This window comes from Manis javanica, chromosome 3, assembly GCF_040802235.1.
Source record: "Manis javanica isolate MJ-LG chromosome 3, MJ_LKY, whole genome shotgun sequence".
Classification (NCBI taxonomy): Eukaryota; Metazoa; Chordata; class Mammalia; order Pholidota; family Manidae; genus Manis; species Manis javanica.
Genome location: NC_133158.1, coordinates 45,799,691 through 45,817,178, shown reverse-complemented (window position 1 = coordinate 45,817,178; position 17,488 = coordinate 45,799,691). Strand labels below are relative to the sequence as shown.

Sequence of the window (17,488 nt, the reverse complement as noted above, 5' to 3'; positions counted from 1 at the left end):
GAGGAGGCGACCACCCGCCACCCAGGGGGAGAGCTCTCACCAGACATCCACCCTGCTGGCACCTCAATCTTGGTCTTCCAGCCCACAGAACAGCGGGAGACACATTCCTCATGTTTAAGCCCCCAGTCTATGGCTGCCCGAGCAACTCAGACATTGCCATGCTTGGTCCAAGCCCAGGGCAGGCTGGGGAGCATGGCTGCCATTCTGAGACCAGCCCCATCTGAAACTGTCACATCAAGGCTTTGCCAGTGACAACTGACTGGAAACATGTGCAGGGAGAGAGAACTGCCCCGTGGCCTCCCCTTTGACTGTACCCAGGCCATGCCCACAGAGGCGCCCAGCAAGGTTCATCCTAGAACAACATTCCTCCTCAGACCCTCAGACTGAAATCCTTGGTGACCTTCAAACCCCCGCAGCCAACGTTTAGATAAGGAGCTTTGGGGGCTCACAGTGTTCCTGGCTCAGGTGCCAGCAGGAAGGGCAGGAAGGGAGCCAGACTGTCCCAAGGGCAGCAGCAGGACAGGTCCAGCCGCCCTACAGGGTGTGGAACCAGCTGTGTGGATGCAGAGAAGAGTCAGCCACTGGGCCTCCCCTAATAGGCCACAGGGTTGCTAGGAAGGCAGCCGTAGCCATTTGGAGAAAATTGTCTTTTTGGAAAAATAAAATGGAATTCTTTTTTAAAGTGAGATTTGAAGTTATAGGATATGGTGAAATCACATTTAATAGGAAATGCCAAATCGAAAATCCAGCTTAACCAGGAAACAGAAAAAGTCAGTTAATACCTTCTCTGATGGTTAACCCATAGATCATTAACCCAGGGTCACCTGGCCAAAGGGTCCTTCTCACTGGGTTATGTCTTCTAAGGTGGACTTCTGGAAATGGCCTCTCAAGCTTTACATACTACAGGATTTTCATACTCTCGGGAACCTATGAATCTCCGCTGGATGTTAGATTTCCACCCCAGAGTCCAAGGCCCTGAGGGTTGTGGGCTCTGCCCCAGTGGGCGTTCCTATCAGTGAGGTCAGAGCTCTGCAGACAACTTGCAGAATCATGGACTAAGGCCTGGCGTGGACTCAACCTTCAGGTCTAAGAAGCTCAAAATCCTGTGAGGCAGGAGGGCACACTCTGGGTGTGGCAAGGCAGAGGTGGGATGGCAAAGATCATTCCAGACCCAAAAAGCACGGTGGGGGTGTAGACAGAAAGGGCAGAATGAGGGCCCAGTGCCCTGGAAGGCATTTGCTCAGTGTCTGAGGATGCTGAGAATATAGGTTTGTTCCCAGTGTCACTTGCTGCTGATGGAAGGAGCTTTGTTAGGGTTGACAGTGGGGACAGACTGGTTATATGTGGATGGAGGTCATCACTGGGGTTGCCCAGGATGAAGGCCCCACCATGGGCCCGGAAACACACAGCCCTGCTTCACAGCATCCTCACAGCTGTGCCAACATGAAGGAAACTTAAAAATAACAACAGTCTGGGCTCCCATGGTGCAGATCCTCTACATTTCCAGCTCTGCCTGCACAGGCATTGTTTCCTCTTGGTGCTATTTTTCCTGGCTTCCAACATTTACCTCTAAAAGACCCATCCTAATATCAACAGTGAATTTCTTCACTTGCGACTTAGTTTCCGATCCCTTTGGAACATTCCATCATCTATGTGAGTGGAGTGTGCATGTTTTGGTCTATTTGTCTCAAGAAAAAAGTTACTAAGGAAGAAAGTCAAATGGGTGTTTTAGCAATTAGACTTTAGCTGCTATTCAGAGGATGAGCATAACTCAGGTAACAACCTTAACGTCTGGGATGAGCAGTGTTCAGATTCATTCATTCACTCATCCATTTAGACCATTTTTACGGTCTGATAAATTCTTTCTTCTCTAGCAAGGCAATTAAGCATTGAAAAGTTACAGGTCAAAGAGGTCCAGAATTATAGAAATAGTGGACATTGGGCATTACGAACCCTTCAGACCAACTCATATTCTTTCAACGCTTAGTAGCTTAATTTGCATGTGAGGACAGGAGCTCTTGCTGTGGATCCCAAAAGACTTCCTGTTGGCATAAAATAGATCCCTCTTCAAATGCAAAGATATGATAGGCCATTAGATTGCACTTTATCAGAGCTTTCCAAAAATACGTTTAAGTGTTTAAAACAGGGGCAATTTTTAATAAGGGTACTTTCTTTTCATCTTATGACCACAAGACAAAATCATCTCACTAAACTGTCCCATTCTAGCTTTCACTGTAAAAATCAGCAACACAAGAGCAGCAGACCCTGTTATCAAAAGCTGCACCTTCAGGACAATGAAAAAAGCAGTCATTTTTCCATGGCATTTTTGCTTTAGCTTCAGAGGAAGCCAGAATGGAGCCATGATTTTGATCATTTCAAATAGCTTTTGTAATAAATCTGAGGGAATGTCAATCCCCCAGAATGGAGAGCATCACCCACAGGGCCAGTTATCTGCAGAACTCAAAGGAGGTGCTTGTCCAAATAGGTCCAAATAATGGTTAGAGGGGCCCTGAGTTGTTCTAGGCTCACTTTTCAGTTATTTCTCCATGTTTATTCTCTTTGAAATTTTAGTATCCAAAAAGTATATGCGGGGGCCTGTTCTGAGAGCTTTAAAGTTACCAGTCCTCACAACAGCCTGGCATAGCAGGGGCTGCCTTTATCTCCATTTCTCAGGGCTGTAAACCGAGGACACAGAAGTAAGAGACCTGCTCCAGGTCTCAGAGCCAGGAGGAGATAGACCTGAGATGTGAAGCAGGGAGCCCTGAACTCACTGCCCTTGCTCCCAGCCCCTGCACAGAGCACCTCCATAAAGTTAAAGTAATGTGCTGTCCTTTAAAAATAGGATCTCAATTTCAGAAAGGCACCCAGACCTTCCGGAACCAGATTACTTTGCTATAAGGTATGCCCTGCAACTCACACAGCATTCCAACTCTAGGATGCCATCCTAGCCCAGGGACTGTTCTTGCCCCAGCACAGCAAGCACGTGACAACCAGCACATGTATAAAAAAGCTCTAAGTAAGACACAGAGGCAGTTCCTGGAGAAGAAACTTTTTTCAGGGGTATCCATTTAGACACTGCTTTATTTAAGAAACGAAATCTTAACATGATTCAGAGAACTGAAAAGTGTGTATTTAAAAGTCTCACAATAAATACATTTTCAGCTCTTTGCCCAGGTGAGATAAAGAGAATCCACCCTGTGGAAATCTGCCTTATTGCTTCGGCAGCTAGACCATCACTGCATTCCGAGGCTAACAAATCAGCAGGGGGAAACTTCCCTCCAACAGCTTGGTGTGCCACGGGCACGAACACTGCCTAGAAGGAGGATCACATGCCCTCTACCCTACCATGTGGAGGCTGCATCCAGATGCTCAGCGCATTGCCTCTGAAATGCACTTAACAAAGAACACCCCTTTAAAAACTCTATTGGTAATTTATATGATAGGAGAAGCTGAGGAAGCCCCAGTCCAAAAGGGAGAGTTGGAGAACAGAGCTGAGCCGCTAGCCAGCTCTCCTGAAGCCTGGGTGGGTAATGAAGCCCTTGCAGGGAAGCCTGGGTAGCTGGGCTCATTCAGCGGCTGCCGCGGGCCCATGACTGTGACCTAGTGGAGAGCTACATGGAAGCCTGGTCCGTGGCTGGTGGCAGGTGAGGGTCACTGATGGTTAGCCACATCGGGCGGTTGGGAAAAATGAAAATAAATGAACTAAGCATAACATTCCAATCAGAATAAAGAACTATGAAATGACATAAATTTTTTTAAATGGGGAAAAGCAGAAAAAAATGAACTGAAAAATAAGAGAATGTAGTTTATTTCATACATCCCCAAACTATTTTTTCCTCTAAAGAACCAGTTAATCAGGTGTCAGGCAGTCTAACTGGAGAAACTGGGTGAAAACACAATTCGGATAATTAAAAATGATAAAAATGACAGGTACAAGATTTTTTTATTGTGAATATTTTATATTCTACTTTATAATGTCTGGATATAAATTTGGAAATATTAATAAATACATCTGGATATAAATTTTGAAATATTAACAAAACTGAAATTTTTCTGAAAAAACTGTTCTTAGTATTCATGTATGTGTGTCTTTTCTAGTAGTTCCTATGAAAAATTTAAGGAATTCATTAGATGCTTGTCAAATGGATAGTCACTTGGTGAATATGAAATGTCTCTGTCTTTTTGTAGTAGACATGATTCAAGATCTTTCTCTCAAAGACTCTTTCTTTTAAAGGCATACAAAGGTTATTATGCAAATCAGAACCACAATGAGATCTCACCTCACACCTGTCAGGGTGGCTATTATTAAAAGAAAAACATGATAACAAGTGTTGGTGAGGATGTAGAGAAATTGGAACTCTTGCATACTATTGGTGGGAATGCAAAATGGTATGGCTACAATGGAAAACAATATGGAGTTTCCTTGAAAATTTTGAAAAAGAACAACAATATGATCCAGCAATCTAACTTATGCATACTTATCCAAAAGAACTAAAATCCTGATCTTGAGGAGATCTTAGCATGCTATGTTCATTACTGTACAATTCACAATAGTCAAGATGTGGAAATGAAAAAGCATCTGTTGATGGATGAATGGATTAAAAAATGTGGTAGATAGATACAGAGGAATACTATTCTTCTTAAAAAAGAGGGAAATTCTGCAGCATTTGACCACACAGATGAACCTGGAGGACATCATGCATGCTAAGTGAAATCAGCCAATACTGCATGCCTTCCCCTTAAATGAAGTATCTGAACAGTTCAGTTCAGAGCATTGATGAGTAGAATGGCAGTTGCCAGGAGCTGGGAGAGGGGGAAATGAGGAGTTACTACTCAGTAAGCCTAAGGTTTCAGTCAAGCAAGATGCAAAAGCTACAGATGTCTGCTGTCCAACATCATACCTTTAGTCAACAATAATGTACTGCACACTTAAATATTTGTTAAAGAGTAGATCTCATGTGAAGTGTTCTACCACAATCAAATAAAAGATAAATAAATTATTATATCTTGGAGATATTTTCAAATTCACGTATTTAGGTCTGGGTTCTATTTGTCACCCACAAAACAATGGTCTTGACAAATCCTATATGGTGTGAGGATCAGTGAGAGGGACGAGGGGCTGGGAAGACAGCTGCTTCCCCAGCTCAGAGCAAGAGAAAGACCACACTGGGCTGGGGTGGCCCCGAGGGGGGCAGGCTGGTTCAGAATGAAGAATTTCACAAGGGACCTGAACAACAGCTGGGGTGCCAAAAAGCATCTCTCCCGACTTCCTTTGTTAACATCCTCGGGGCACACAACGTCATGAGTTCAGCCTCTGCTGCAATCTTACAGATTTCTGTGGCATTTGGCCATAACTGGGGCCACTCTAGGGAATCCAGAAATAGTGTAGAAAGACCCCCCAACCTTCATGATGAAAAAGATACAGTGCTGGTGCTCTTCTGCTGGTAAGTGGAGATGTGGGCCCAATAATTCTGGCTTGTGGAGCCTCCATTAACTAAATACTCTTAAAGAGCATTAAGAAAATTAAGTTCAGAAAAGTTAAGAACATGAACATTGACTTTCTAAAACACACTAGCATTTTGACTTACTGGAGAAGTGACATGGCAAAAAGCATCAAATAAATTGGAAATTTTGCTAAATCTAAATTACTGTGAGAAGTCAGACACATTCCCAAACCCGACTGGGGTCTCATCAGGTCACAGAATCAGAGCGCTGGGAGAAACCCCATTTCCAAGCCCCCAGGTATGACTCTGCAGAGGCTGCTTGAATGAACAAGTGTTTAGCTTGCATTAAAATTTTTCTAAGGAGGAGATTACATCAGTTTCCTCTGCAGCTCTAGAGGTATATTTATGTGTATGTGTGGTGGCTTTGAATGTGCATTATTCCCCTACCCTTCCTCAAAGTTTGCACATTTAAAGGTGGCTAATAAGAAAGTATACAAGAGAAAATAATAACATAAATAATCCAATCAAATGATGGAAGTCAGTGGAATACAAGGGCAGGAAAGTAATTAATCAAGAGAGAAAATCAGCACATTGACTAAGCTTATTATGTACAGCTGCTAGAAGTAGGGCATCAATTTTTCTCTGAGCTTCTACCAGCCAAAGCAAAAAAGGAAATGCACCCTCTTACAACTCAAATTGTCAAAAAGCACCAGTCATTCAGCAGAAGCAAAGCTTTTCCTGGGCTGAGACTTGTGATAAGTTTCTATCATGGCTTCTCCTGAAGGGAACTGGGTGATGTGGCAGGCGGTATTCTTCCCAGCATCCCATAACAGACCTAAGAACATTCCACACAATGCCAGGAGGGGCTGGGGATGAAGCAGGGTGCCCCAAGGACACACCTCTCAGCTGCTTCAGCTACAGCAATCAAGAGAAGACGTGTCCTCAGCCGGCCCTCCATAGTTGCCATTTCTTGACACTGCTTTTGGAAAGAACTGGCCAACCCAAGAGATCAGTACAGAAATAGAAAAGAATAAAAGAGTAATTAAAAAATGAAAAGGTATTGAGAGATGGATTGCTATATATTCCAGTTTCCACAACCTCTAATTTCTATGTTTTAAATTCACATTTGCCTCTGAGACCACCTAATGCATTGTGGGCAAACAAATATTTACAGACCTTATTTGGCTCATCGTCTATCCAGTAATTGACTGTTTACTCATGGTAGAGATGGCCCCAAACTCTTTTCATGGTAAAGCCTTTGAAATGGTGCTTAGCACATGACCAATGCCGTGGGCTCACTGTTGTATTCATTGCATCCATGCCACACTCCATGAGGTCTACACCAACGAGCATTAGCCAGGCTACAGGTGAGACTGGGCAGGGGCTGTGTCCAGGGTTACACATCTGGCTGGTAGTGGAGGAGCCGGGATTTGAACATAGACAGTAGGGGCCCTGAGGCCAGGTACTTGACCACCATGCTATAGGGCCTCACCTGGCAACTACACACAAGTAATCCCTTTCACAGACATGAAAGGGAACTGAACAGACACTCTGTAGATACCATTTCATTGCTATTGGGTATCTTCCAAAGAATACCCTGGGAGTGGCCCTGAAGACAGAGAGAGAGGAGCAGATGTGAGCTGGGTAGGGGCAGAGGTGAGCAGACAAAGGCAGAGCTTCCTAGGGGACACAGAGGATGGCAGGGTTTGTCTGGGCATAGACAGGAATCGTGGTAAGTCTGGTTAAAAAAGTTGGTCACCTCTACTGACAACTGAATGCCATGCTCTGCCCCCAACCATGCCCAGCATGGAGCCTGCTCTGCAGAGACGATGGGCAGGGCTTCCTGAGCCTGAGCGTGAGAGCAAGGGTTCCCGTGCTGAGGGGGCCAGCCTGACTCAGGTGGTGGGCCTGGGGAGAGAACTGAGGACCAGGACAGTCGCCGGACTCCTGGAAAAGCAGTCAGTCTAATTTTTCAAGATGAAGTAGAACACAGCCCAAGACAAAAGCCCCACACAGCTGTTCCCATACATAATACCTTTTTCTTGCAAAGAAGTAGAGCACCTGTAAAAACGTACTGAGAAATTAAAATTAGGGCTTCAGTTTTTGAAAAACAAAATAAACTTGGCATCTGACACTGGTGTCCTCACATCAGCATCTATTTACAAGGGGCCGATTCCATGTGGAAAGAGCCCACAGTGAAATGGCACAGGCATGGCTGTTAGCTTGACAGGGACAGAGCCTTGGCCTGGATCCGCTGTCCGTGTGGAGTGTGAGTGGGCCTCATTCATCCAAGAATTTCACTGAATGCAGCCCTGAATGACAGCCCTGAGCTCACTAGCCCCATTAAACCTGTGCTGCACCCTCACTTCAGAACAGTTAGCGTCAGCACGCAGGCCTTAGAGAAATCCAAGACAAGTCAGAACCCAATTTGGCCAATCAATGTAACTGCTTCTTCTGGTAGGTAGAAGCAAACGCCCCTGTACTCCCAAAAATCTACCCATTCTGCAAGACCCACCTTCCTTCCTGTTCCTGAACTCCTCTGCACCTGTAGATGACTGCCCTCTACTTTGCTCTCCATCATGCTGGGTTCAGAGCGACCTGCCCCCAATACAAATCCACAGGCATCCCTAGCCCTTTACTGGCCCTCTGGTGCTTTTGGACTGAAAACCACACTCCCTAGGTTCTCCTTGGCCCCCTGGCCCTGGGTCTCCTCAGTCCATCATTCCTCTAGATCCAGTATCAGTGAAGCAAGTCTCTCTGCCAGGCACTGTCCCAGCACCTGGGATCTGTCCCAGATCTCTCTTCTCAAGTGCCTACATTGAGCCTCATGTGGCTCCAGCCCCTCTCCCCAGCTCCACTCCCTGGAAGGCCAGGTTCCCCATCACCCACTCCCACATGGGTAAGCAGGCCAACACTCCCACCATGAAGCCTTCAGCTCGCCACTGTTAGCATGCCACTGTCTCCCCAAATGTTCTCTGGAGTCTATTAGGTGAGTTCATGCTGAACTTGAAGATGAAGCTAAATGGGAAAAATACAAAGGCTTCCTTTGGCAGCTCTACCTATGAGCCCAAAGAGGTCAGTTCCATGAGAGGGCCCACAGGAGGCTGGCCAGGGCACGTGTTCAAACCTGCAGACGGAGAAATCCCTTCTCAGGTGGTTTTCTTCCTAAGAATCCTAAAAGCACATACTTAGTCTTAATCGACCGAACAAACTCCTAATCAGGCTTCATAGCATGAATCGAGGTCAGTCACCACAAAAGGTATTTTTAGGACCCTGGACAAGGAGAGGACTGTCTGGAGAGTTCTGGGGTAATCTGTGGGTCTGTTTTATTTCTGAATCAGAGGCAGTGGAAAAGCTGCTTCAGACCTCATGGCCGGGGTGGTGGGTGGAGCTCGGCAGTGATTCATGCAGAACTCTGGGCTCAAACTGAAACTGTAGATATTTGTCTTCACAGCTGTGTGTTATTTTTACCCTTACTAAATACTCTCTTACACCTGGAATTTCAGTCTCTTCCCACCAGGCTTGTCCCCTTCCCTCTTCTCTGAAGCAGTTGAAGACTAAATTAATTAAAAAGTCACCACCAGCTCACCAACAGTTAGTTCTTTGTCCCTTGAAAGGGTTTGAAGTTTCCCTGAGAAGGTTTCATTATTTGTTTGTATTTCTCTTTACAGCTGAAATGCCTATCAGGGAAACCATGTCACATTTAGAGCTTGATAACTGGGTGGAAATATATCCTTTAGAGAGTCATTGTTTGAAAATAAAATATTCTATAGAATAAGATATGTATGCCTGTTACAAGGTAAAGAGGTGTGGCATCTTTTTATCTTTTGAGTTCTCTTTTTTTGTTCCAAATACTTTCATTTTCCAGAAAGGAAAGAATTAAAGCCAATAGCCATTAGGGTGCTTCAGGTTTTATTTTCATAACAGGCTATGTAAACTCTGGTTAACCATAATGGTTTCATTTTTGAAACAGAAATTGCCAAAGCAGTCCCCTGTCCCTGCTGTCGGTACCCATGGCAATCGGATGGAATTTGCTTGCGTCATATTGAAGAGCACACCTCTTAGGATCTCTTCTGCACAACGGTGCCCATCCACTTGACATCCCAAGAGAGCAAAGACCCGAATGGGTAATTGCTAAGGCCAAGGGTTGGGGGAGAGTGTGCTCCAGCCAGACAGGCCGTCGCAGAGCATCCGTCTCCTTCTGACTTCCCGAGTGAGGCTCACTCTATCCAGGTCTCAGTTCTGCCGCTGGATTCACTGACATCTGTAAAAACTCAAGGCCCCTTACAAGCAGGCTAACTGACCTCACTATCACAGTCTGGAAAAATCACTAGTTTATAAGCTCCAACACCACGCCACCCACAGCGTGGAAGGTGGCCCAGCTTAATTAGGAGACTCTCTTATGCCAATGCAACTGACAGCCCTAAGACAGAAAGGAGCAGAGGCGAGTATAAGAGGTGAATTTCACTGTCCTACACCAATTCATTAAGTCTCACAGAAAATGTTAAGAACATATACATCAAGTCAAATCTCAATGACTCCAAGTAAAAGGCATGGAAGGAGACCAGTCCCAGTGACCACTTTCAAATATCAAGTATTGAGTATTGCACATAAGATAAGAAAGAGAACTTGATGTTAAATGACCTTCCGCTTGGATTCTCTTCTGTAGTGGGCCAGTTGGGCAGAGCACCTCTCCCAACACAATAACAGATGGGGTCCTGAAACAGTCAACACCCTAAAATTGAGGATTTTTTATTTTTAATTTGAGTCCAACAAGTGTTAACTAAGAGCCGCTGTCGTGCTCAGATTGTGAGCCTCCTCATCACACTTATTATTTCCTGAATGTGGCTCTGTTTGGAGATACCCAGGAAGGTAACGTGAACGTGAGGGTGGGTACATTGACCTACTGTAATAACATGAAAAGACATGAAAGTAAATGGTGTTTAAATGTGTAATACAGCCAAGAAATCAAAATATGGTCAGTGTGTGGATTTAATGCCTCGCAGAAGATGAGAGAGAGAATATACTGCTCCTTGATCACCCGGGGCCGCCTCTGCTGTCCCCCAGCACAGAGAAGCTGTCTGACTGAAGGAAGCAGCACTTTGGGGGTGAAGAGAAGCACAGACCAGGGTCAAATGGCTACAACAGGGGGACCTGAGCAGGTCAAGGAAGCTTTTGGAAACTCAATAGTCTTCATCTGTAAAATGGGTATAATCACAATACTATCTCAGGGGTAGTGAGGAAATTGTATGATACATTGCATGCTAAAATCTACTCATAGGTCATAGCATGCTGTAGAAATTTAGACTGAAATTGCTCCTCTCTGCATCTTTCCTGCCCAGACTGAGTGAGTCCCACCATCACCTCTGCCCCAGCCAAGCCCTCCCTCAGCGTCCCTCTGTACTTTACTTGTCACGTGAGCTCACAGAATCTTTTTCCCCTGTGATGGACTATGAGCCTCTCCTAACTCATCTTCATAGCTGCTAATGTACTTCATGCTGTAAACACCAGTTTAATGTCACTCCAGGGTAGTTCCTAACATTGCAGCTGCCGGCACCGGGAGCCAGAGCGTTGTTCTGTAGGGCTGGATACTGTCCTGCCCTGTATGTTGCAGGGCGTTGAGCAGCACGCCTGGCCTCCACCCACAAGATGACAGACATGTGTCCCCCCAACAAGTTGTGACAGTCAAACTGTCTGCAGACATTGCCAAATGCCCCCTGGGGCACCATCAGTGATTGAGAGCGTGAGAGCCGCTGGTTTATCAAACAGAGGGCCGCAGAACTCCAGTGAGGGGACACGACCCCCTCCCGCGGGGCCTGCCGCTGATTAGAGCTGAGTGCTTGCCCCTCATGTTGGGCTCTCATCTCAGGGGGATGGCCCGCCTTGGCTCATTTGGGGTGCACTCCGCAGAGCGAGGATCACCCTTGTTTCCTTCCTCCTGACTTCATGGGTCCAACGTGTCAGCAAAGTGCATTGATTCTACATTCAAAGTAGGTCCAGAAAACAGCCAGCAACCCCCACCTCAGGTCACCCCCCACCCCGCCACAACCTTGCCATCCTTTGTCTGAATTCCTGCAGGGGCCTCCTGGTCGATCTCGGTGTCAGCGAGGGGCCAGGGAGATCCTGCCAAACTAAGTAACCCCCTCCTCTGCTCACAGCCCCCATTGGTCCCCTCGCTTGCTCAGACTGAAGATCCAAGTCCCTCAGGGGCCCCACAGTGACTCGACCTCATCTCCCTCCGTTGTTCTCCTCGGTCACTAAACATCAGCTCCAGCTGTCCCCTAACACTTCAGGCTGGCCTCGGGGCTTTGCCCTTATCACCCCCTCTGCCTGGAATATTCTTCTGCTGCTTCACCCTGGGCCTTCCCCCTCACTGCCTTTGGGGCTTGACTCAAAGGTCACTTTCCAGAGATCATGTCCTTAGGCCACCCCATCCCCAACCTCCATCCACTTCCCTGATTTATTTGTCTCCTTAGCATTTACCACGATCTAACCTGCCATACATTTTAATCACCTACATGGTTCAGTGACCGTCTTGCCCACTAGAAAACAAACTTAGTGAGACAGATATTCTTGTATGTTTTAGGACTGTATGTCAAGTGCCTAAAACAGTGATGCACATAGTCAGACCTCAATAAATATGTGTTGGATGAAAGAATAATTGCATGTATAACCAGTGTGTCTTAATTCCAAGAGGGACTGATCAGGTAACCTCCTTTTTTCTCATCTTCATCATACTACGTACAGGTGGCACACTTTTTCAATGTTATATGAAAAGCATGTTGCCGTCTGACCCTAGGCTGGAAGTACTCACACCACGCAGTGGTGAGAGCAGTGGCTCTCAGACCAAGGACACTAGACTCCTCAGAGGGCTCATTACAACCTGGGTTCTGGGCTCCATCCCAGAGCCTTGCCTGATTCAGCAGGTACGGGGTGGCGCCTGAGAATCGGCCTCTCTAACGGGCTCCCAGGTGCTGCTCATCCTGCTGATCTTGGGGCCCCACTCTGAGAATCACCACACCAGGGGACCATCACCCAACAGGCTCAAACCCCAGGTGAATGACTCCAGGCAGCGTGGGGATGGTGTAGGGGGAGGACTCACAGCATGGCACACAAATTCATTGAGTTCCAGCTACAGCAAGCTTCCAGGTGGGCCTCCATGGAACTGCCATTACCTCCAGGGGGCTACATGGATTTTTCATCACCTGGGATAGGATGAGGGAGATACCCAGTGCGATGTGTCTGAGATTTTGGCTCGATCTCCAAGGCAGAGGTGCTTAGAGGGAACAGCCTGCTCTGCACATAGCACTCCCTGCCTGCTAGTGGAAGACAGCTTTGATGCGGACTATGTGTGAGTGTGCATGTGGGTATGTGAATGTGTGTGTGCGTGTTTATTATTTCTTGGCCATCTATAGTAGCTGGAGCCTTAGGAACCTCACAGGGAATTAATCAGAGGCAGGGGGCTCACTAGAGGCCAAGCCAGCACTGGTACCCCCTGCAGGGCCCTTGTGTATAGCATGTGGGAAACAGCTGGCCGGGTTCAGCTGCACACTGGCATTTCTTCATCATGGGAGCACTTGGGGTTTCTGCATGTGAGGCTGGAGTGAAGAAAGGGGGGAGGCAGGGTGGCTGTGGGGCACTGAAGCTGAAAAACGATGTCCTGTGCCTACACGACGTGCAATTAGATTAGTGTCTGCAAGAATTGTGCCCTGACACGGCAGCCAAGCCAAACCCACCATTACTTCCCTGTCGGCTCACAGGCAGTGGTTCCTCTCTCTCCTGCTTTCCCTCTATGATTTTTTTATAGCACTCTATTACAATGGCACCAGATCCCATTTCCCCACTTGTATTTCATTTCAGAAGTTTGTGAGCACGTTAGGGCTGATGTTTTACAGAACTCCATCCCTTGGTTGGGAACTAAGTTCCTCCCTCCTCCCAAGGCACTTGGCCTTCCCCTCGGAGGATAATGGACGGATAGGGACAGACAGAAAGGATCATTCCTGAGGACAGTCTTCTGTGCAGGAGCTGGGTCATGTTCTGGAAAGACCCAAGCTGTAGAGAGGAGCCTTCTCCTGGGAGGTATTTGCCAAAGAGCAATGAAGGGCCACAAAGGTAACAGCCCGTGTGTTCTAGCCAAAGTCCAATTTTTGACTTATGTCAATTGCTCTTGGACTTGACTTCAAGAAGTATGTGTGCAACATAAAGTTCATCACACATAGTTCAGAGTAAGGACAATTAGAGGAAGCCTGCTGGTCTGGGGCCAGAAGAGACACTTATGTTCTCACTGTATTCCCTAATTCCTGGTACACCTGGCCTGGGGCTTCTGGGTGGGGGTGAGGTGCCACTCTCTCTGGAAGGATGCACAGAGGTGGGGTGCACAGGAGCGGCACCCCACCCCTGGTGCCCATGCCCAGGTGAACCTCCTCCTCTTCTGCAGGGTCTGCCATGAGCCTCTCCAGGGCAGACACCCTGTCTGCATGTCTGCTGCCTCTGCCCCCAAACCTCAGGCAGGGCTGGTACAGCCAGGTGCCCATTCAAGGTCTTCAGAATGAAAGAGGGGTGAATGCATGTCCACCTTCCCTTTTATGGAGCTGAGACTGACCAGCGTAAAGATCAAGCAGTGAGTTGGCAGGTATGATCCCCAGCAGCCCTCTACGGCCCTTTGGGCCTCTTCCAATCCTCCAGATGGAATGAGCCTTAGCTCCACCTATGAATTTGGAGGTTCCCCTTCCTCCACACCCCTCAGGCAGACCGTCATGCTCTGAAGAACAGACTGCCTCACTCTGCACTCTTCAATACTCGGATGGTCAGAGTCTGAGCGGGTCCAGTGAACCACAGACCTGACGTACAATGCCCTCTCCCACCTCTTGAGCAGCCAGGCTGAGCCCCTTCAGTAACAGGGAACTGGTCGCCCCAGGGGACACCGGTTTGGGGGTCTGAAAGGAATGACTCCATCCACCACTGATGGGCACAGGGGCCAGGAGCACCACGTGTGGTCAGTTCCCTATATCCACATGGCCAGACCATTGCACCCAGTGACTTTAATCCTATTCTTAATTGAGGGGTTGCTGTCAAGATATTTGATAGATGTGGTTAACACCTACAAGCAAGTGACATTAAATAAAGGTGATTATCATGGGCAATGTGGGTGGGCCTCATCTAATCAGTTGAAGGTAAAAAGGGCCAAAACAGATTTTCCTAAGGAAGAAAAGTTCTGCCTCAAGACTGCAGCATCAGCTCCTGCCTGAGTTTCCAGCCTGTTGGCCTGCCCTACACATCATACGTGTCACCTCCATAACTGCTTGAGCCAATTCTTTAACATAAATCTCTTAAATACAGAACCCACTGGCTCTGTTTCTCTGGACAACCCCAACAACCACACCAGGCCAGGCCCCACACTGAACCCCAGCAGACACAGAGCTCTGGGAAGGAAGGGCAGAGACCCTATAATTTTCTCTTCTACAAAAAGGATATCACCCTGCTGACCCCTTGCAAGGACACAGTATTCACTTTGCCTGCAAGACAGCAGGTAGGTGTCTTTTACTTATGTATCTTTTTAAATTCAGAAATAGCACAGAAGGAACAAGAACAAGTTTTGTTTCTGCAACACGGTTCTTACTCCTTGCTCAGTCTCCTTTTGGAGGCTTGCTAAACCCGACTGGTGTTCCCAGAGCTGGCCCCATGCCCCACTCTGGAAATGCGGGAGGGCCAGGGCGTGGCTCACTTCTCCTGCCAGCTGAAAATCATCTCAGGGCTCTTTGCCCCAAGTGGTTTCTCCCTTCTCGCCCCTTCTCCCTCTCACTCTGCTCCCACCCTCAAAACTTCTCTCTTACACATACAATCTCTCTGGCACAATGTCTACCTCACACATGCACACACACGTGCCAATGTATGTCCTGCAGGTAGAAACCAATCTTCAAAGAAGAAAGCTTTACAGGTGAACACTGCCTGTGGTGCTGTACCCCGAATACCCCAGTGTTACAGGATCTCACAGCTCTATCAAAACTATCACTGGCCAATGTTTCCAGGATAGGCTCTGCAAACTGTTCTACAAAAACCCTGTGGCCTGCTTTCGAACAGGATCACTCTGCTTTCCCCTGGGGCCTTGGAGAATTATACAGTTCATCAATGGAAGATTCGATCAGACGGATAGGCTTTGCCTGTAAGATCTTTACACAGAACAGGTAACGTGCTGGGACTCTGCTATCCTGCTATGATGGCATTTTCTGCCGAGGTCCTTTCAGAAGTCTAGGAATGAATCCCTTGAGGAGGTCCAAGGTGGGTCTGTCTTGGCTTGACTTCCATTTAAAGGTCCAGTGTCACAATAATATTCAACATAAGAGCTATCATTCCCATTTTCAAGAAGAAACCAGATGCACAGAAGTGAAATGACTTCTCAGAGCTGAGCAAAGTTCTGGCAACTCTCATCTCCCAGCTTGGACATCTGGCCCCACTACTGACATCACCTCTAAGGTACTGTGATTTGGCACCTCCGTCAACAGTGCGCTAGAAGTTGACGCAATGGTTTCCAACACTTATAAAACATGACACTTCAGCATTAAAATATATATGTAGCAAAAAGGGCCGATTATAGCTTCAACGCATGGAAAATGCACTGGGTGTGGAGCCAAACACTCTTGGTTTGAACCCAGACCCACAGTGGTGATGATGGGTCAGCCAGAAAATACCTGACCCTCAGTTTCCTCATCCATCAAAGAGGGACGAGCATTCCTCACAGGGCTGCTTGGAAAGGATAGCCCACTGGATGGGAAAAGAGCTTTATACACAGCAAAGCACTAGAAAATGTGGCTGTTCTTATGACTCCATGTCAGATTATGCAACACTTAGAAGAAATTATCCTCTCTTTGTCCTGAGATTTTATATTCTACCTGAATACAGATGGGTATGGTATCACAGCTGAAATCAACATTAGTTTTCAAAACTCTATCTGATGAAATGCTTTTGAAGGCCGGGGTTGTTCTGCATGGAATAATACATTCTATGCGACAGCAGTGCTATCGTGACAAACTCAGGGAAGTTAATACTTCAGGGTGGCGTTGGTGCTTGGCTTTAAGTGTAAGTGCAGAGGAGAAGCAACAGCGTGCGTTAAGAGAAGGGGACAGAGGAGGGGCTGGGGCAGGGCCGAGGGCAGACGGAGCAGATCCATCAGCAAAGTCACACGGCCTGGACACATGCTTCACTGCCTGGCCACTAGCTGACACTCTCCCTCCATAGAAACATAAAACAGCATTATTTTCCAGGCAGTAAAAACCACAGAGATGAATTCTGCCATATGTGGGCATGGCCCCCCTCTCACTGAGCCCTCATGCCTGGGAAATGGAATTGAGCACCACATCTTCAAAGCGAGTTCTTGGTAAATATACTACCGGTTTTACAACCTCTGTCCTCAGCACAAACCACTGTAGAACACATTTTCTCAGCATTGCCCGGTGTTACTGTTCAATGGCCTTCCTTTCTGAAATAATCTTTGGAGAAGCGTAACTAACTTCTACTTCATGTTTTCAAGGGATAAGGAAACCAGAAGTCCAAGAGGGCAAGAGTCAGCATCTCCTTACCTTGAGCCGTTCACCTGGTTAGGATTACATTCCATCTTGATGGTGACCCTGGTTGGGGGTTGAGACAGCCAGTCCTGCTGAGGGACCCGTGGGCTCATCTTGGATGTCTGTCCATAGTCGCCAGAGGAGGACGCGGTCATGTCCGTCTTAGCCAGGTGTGGCGTTCCGTAGGCACACTCAAACAGGGACTGGTCCTCGCTCACAACCGACAATGCTTCCTGAACGCCCAAAGAGACACACATTCAGGACATCCGAAGGACAGTCATGTTTCAAAAAGCTGTTGGCTTTAGAGTCATTTCTAACAGGGACCACATCTTAGGTAGTTTTTATGGTATCTATTTCTACCTTTCAGGAGAAAAAAGTAGCTGCTTTTCTTCCCTCCAGACCGTAAGAGTTGGAACTGGCCAGTCCAGAAAAACTTTTCTGCAGGTCTCCAAACATACCAAGCTTGACTGCAGCAGTGTACAT

The 17,488-nt window shown here is 47.1% G+C and overlaps 1 protein-coding gene across 5 annotated transcripts in view; it reads right to left on the bottom strand.

Annotated features, from left to right (window-relative positions):
• Positions 1 to 17,488, bottom strand: part of ERG (ETS transcription factor ERG) — a 253,124-nt gene that overhangs the window by 40,796 nt on the left and 194,840 nt on the right. For all 5 annotated transcript variants that reach the window (XM_073231342.1, XM_073231345.1, XM_073231344.1 and 2 more), the window contains one exon: positions 17,021 to 17,238. In XM_073231342.1, the coding sequence (XP_073087443.1) occupies positions 17,021 to 17,238 (218 nt within the window). The remainder of the gene's footprint in view (positions 1 to 17,020; positions 17,239 to 17,488) is intronic.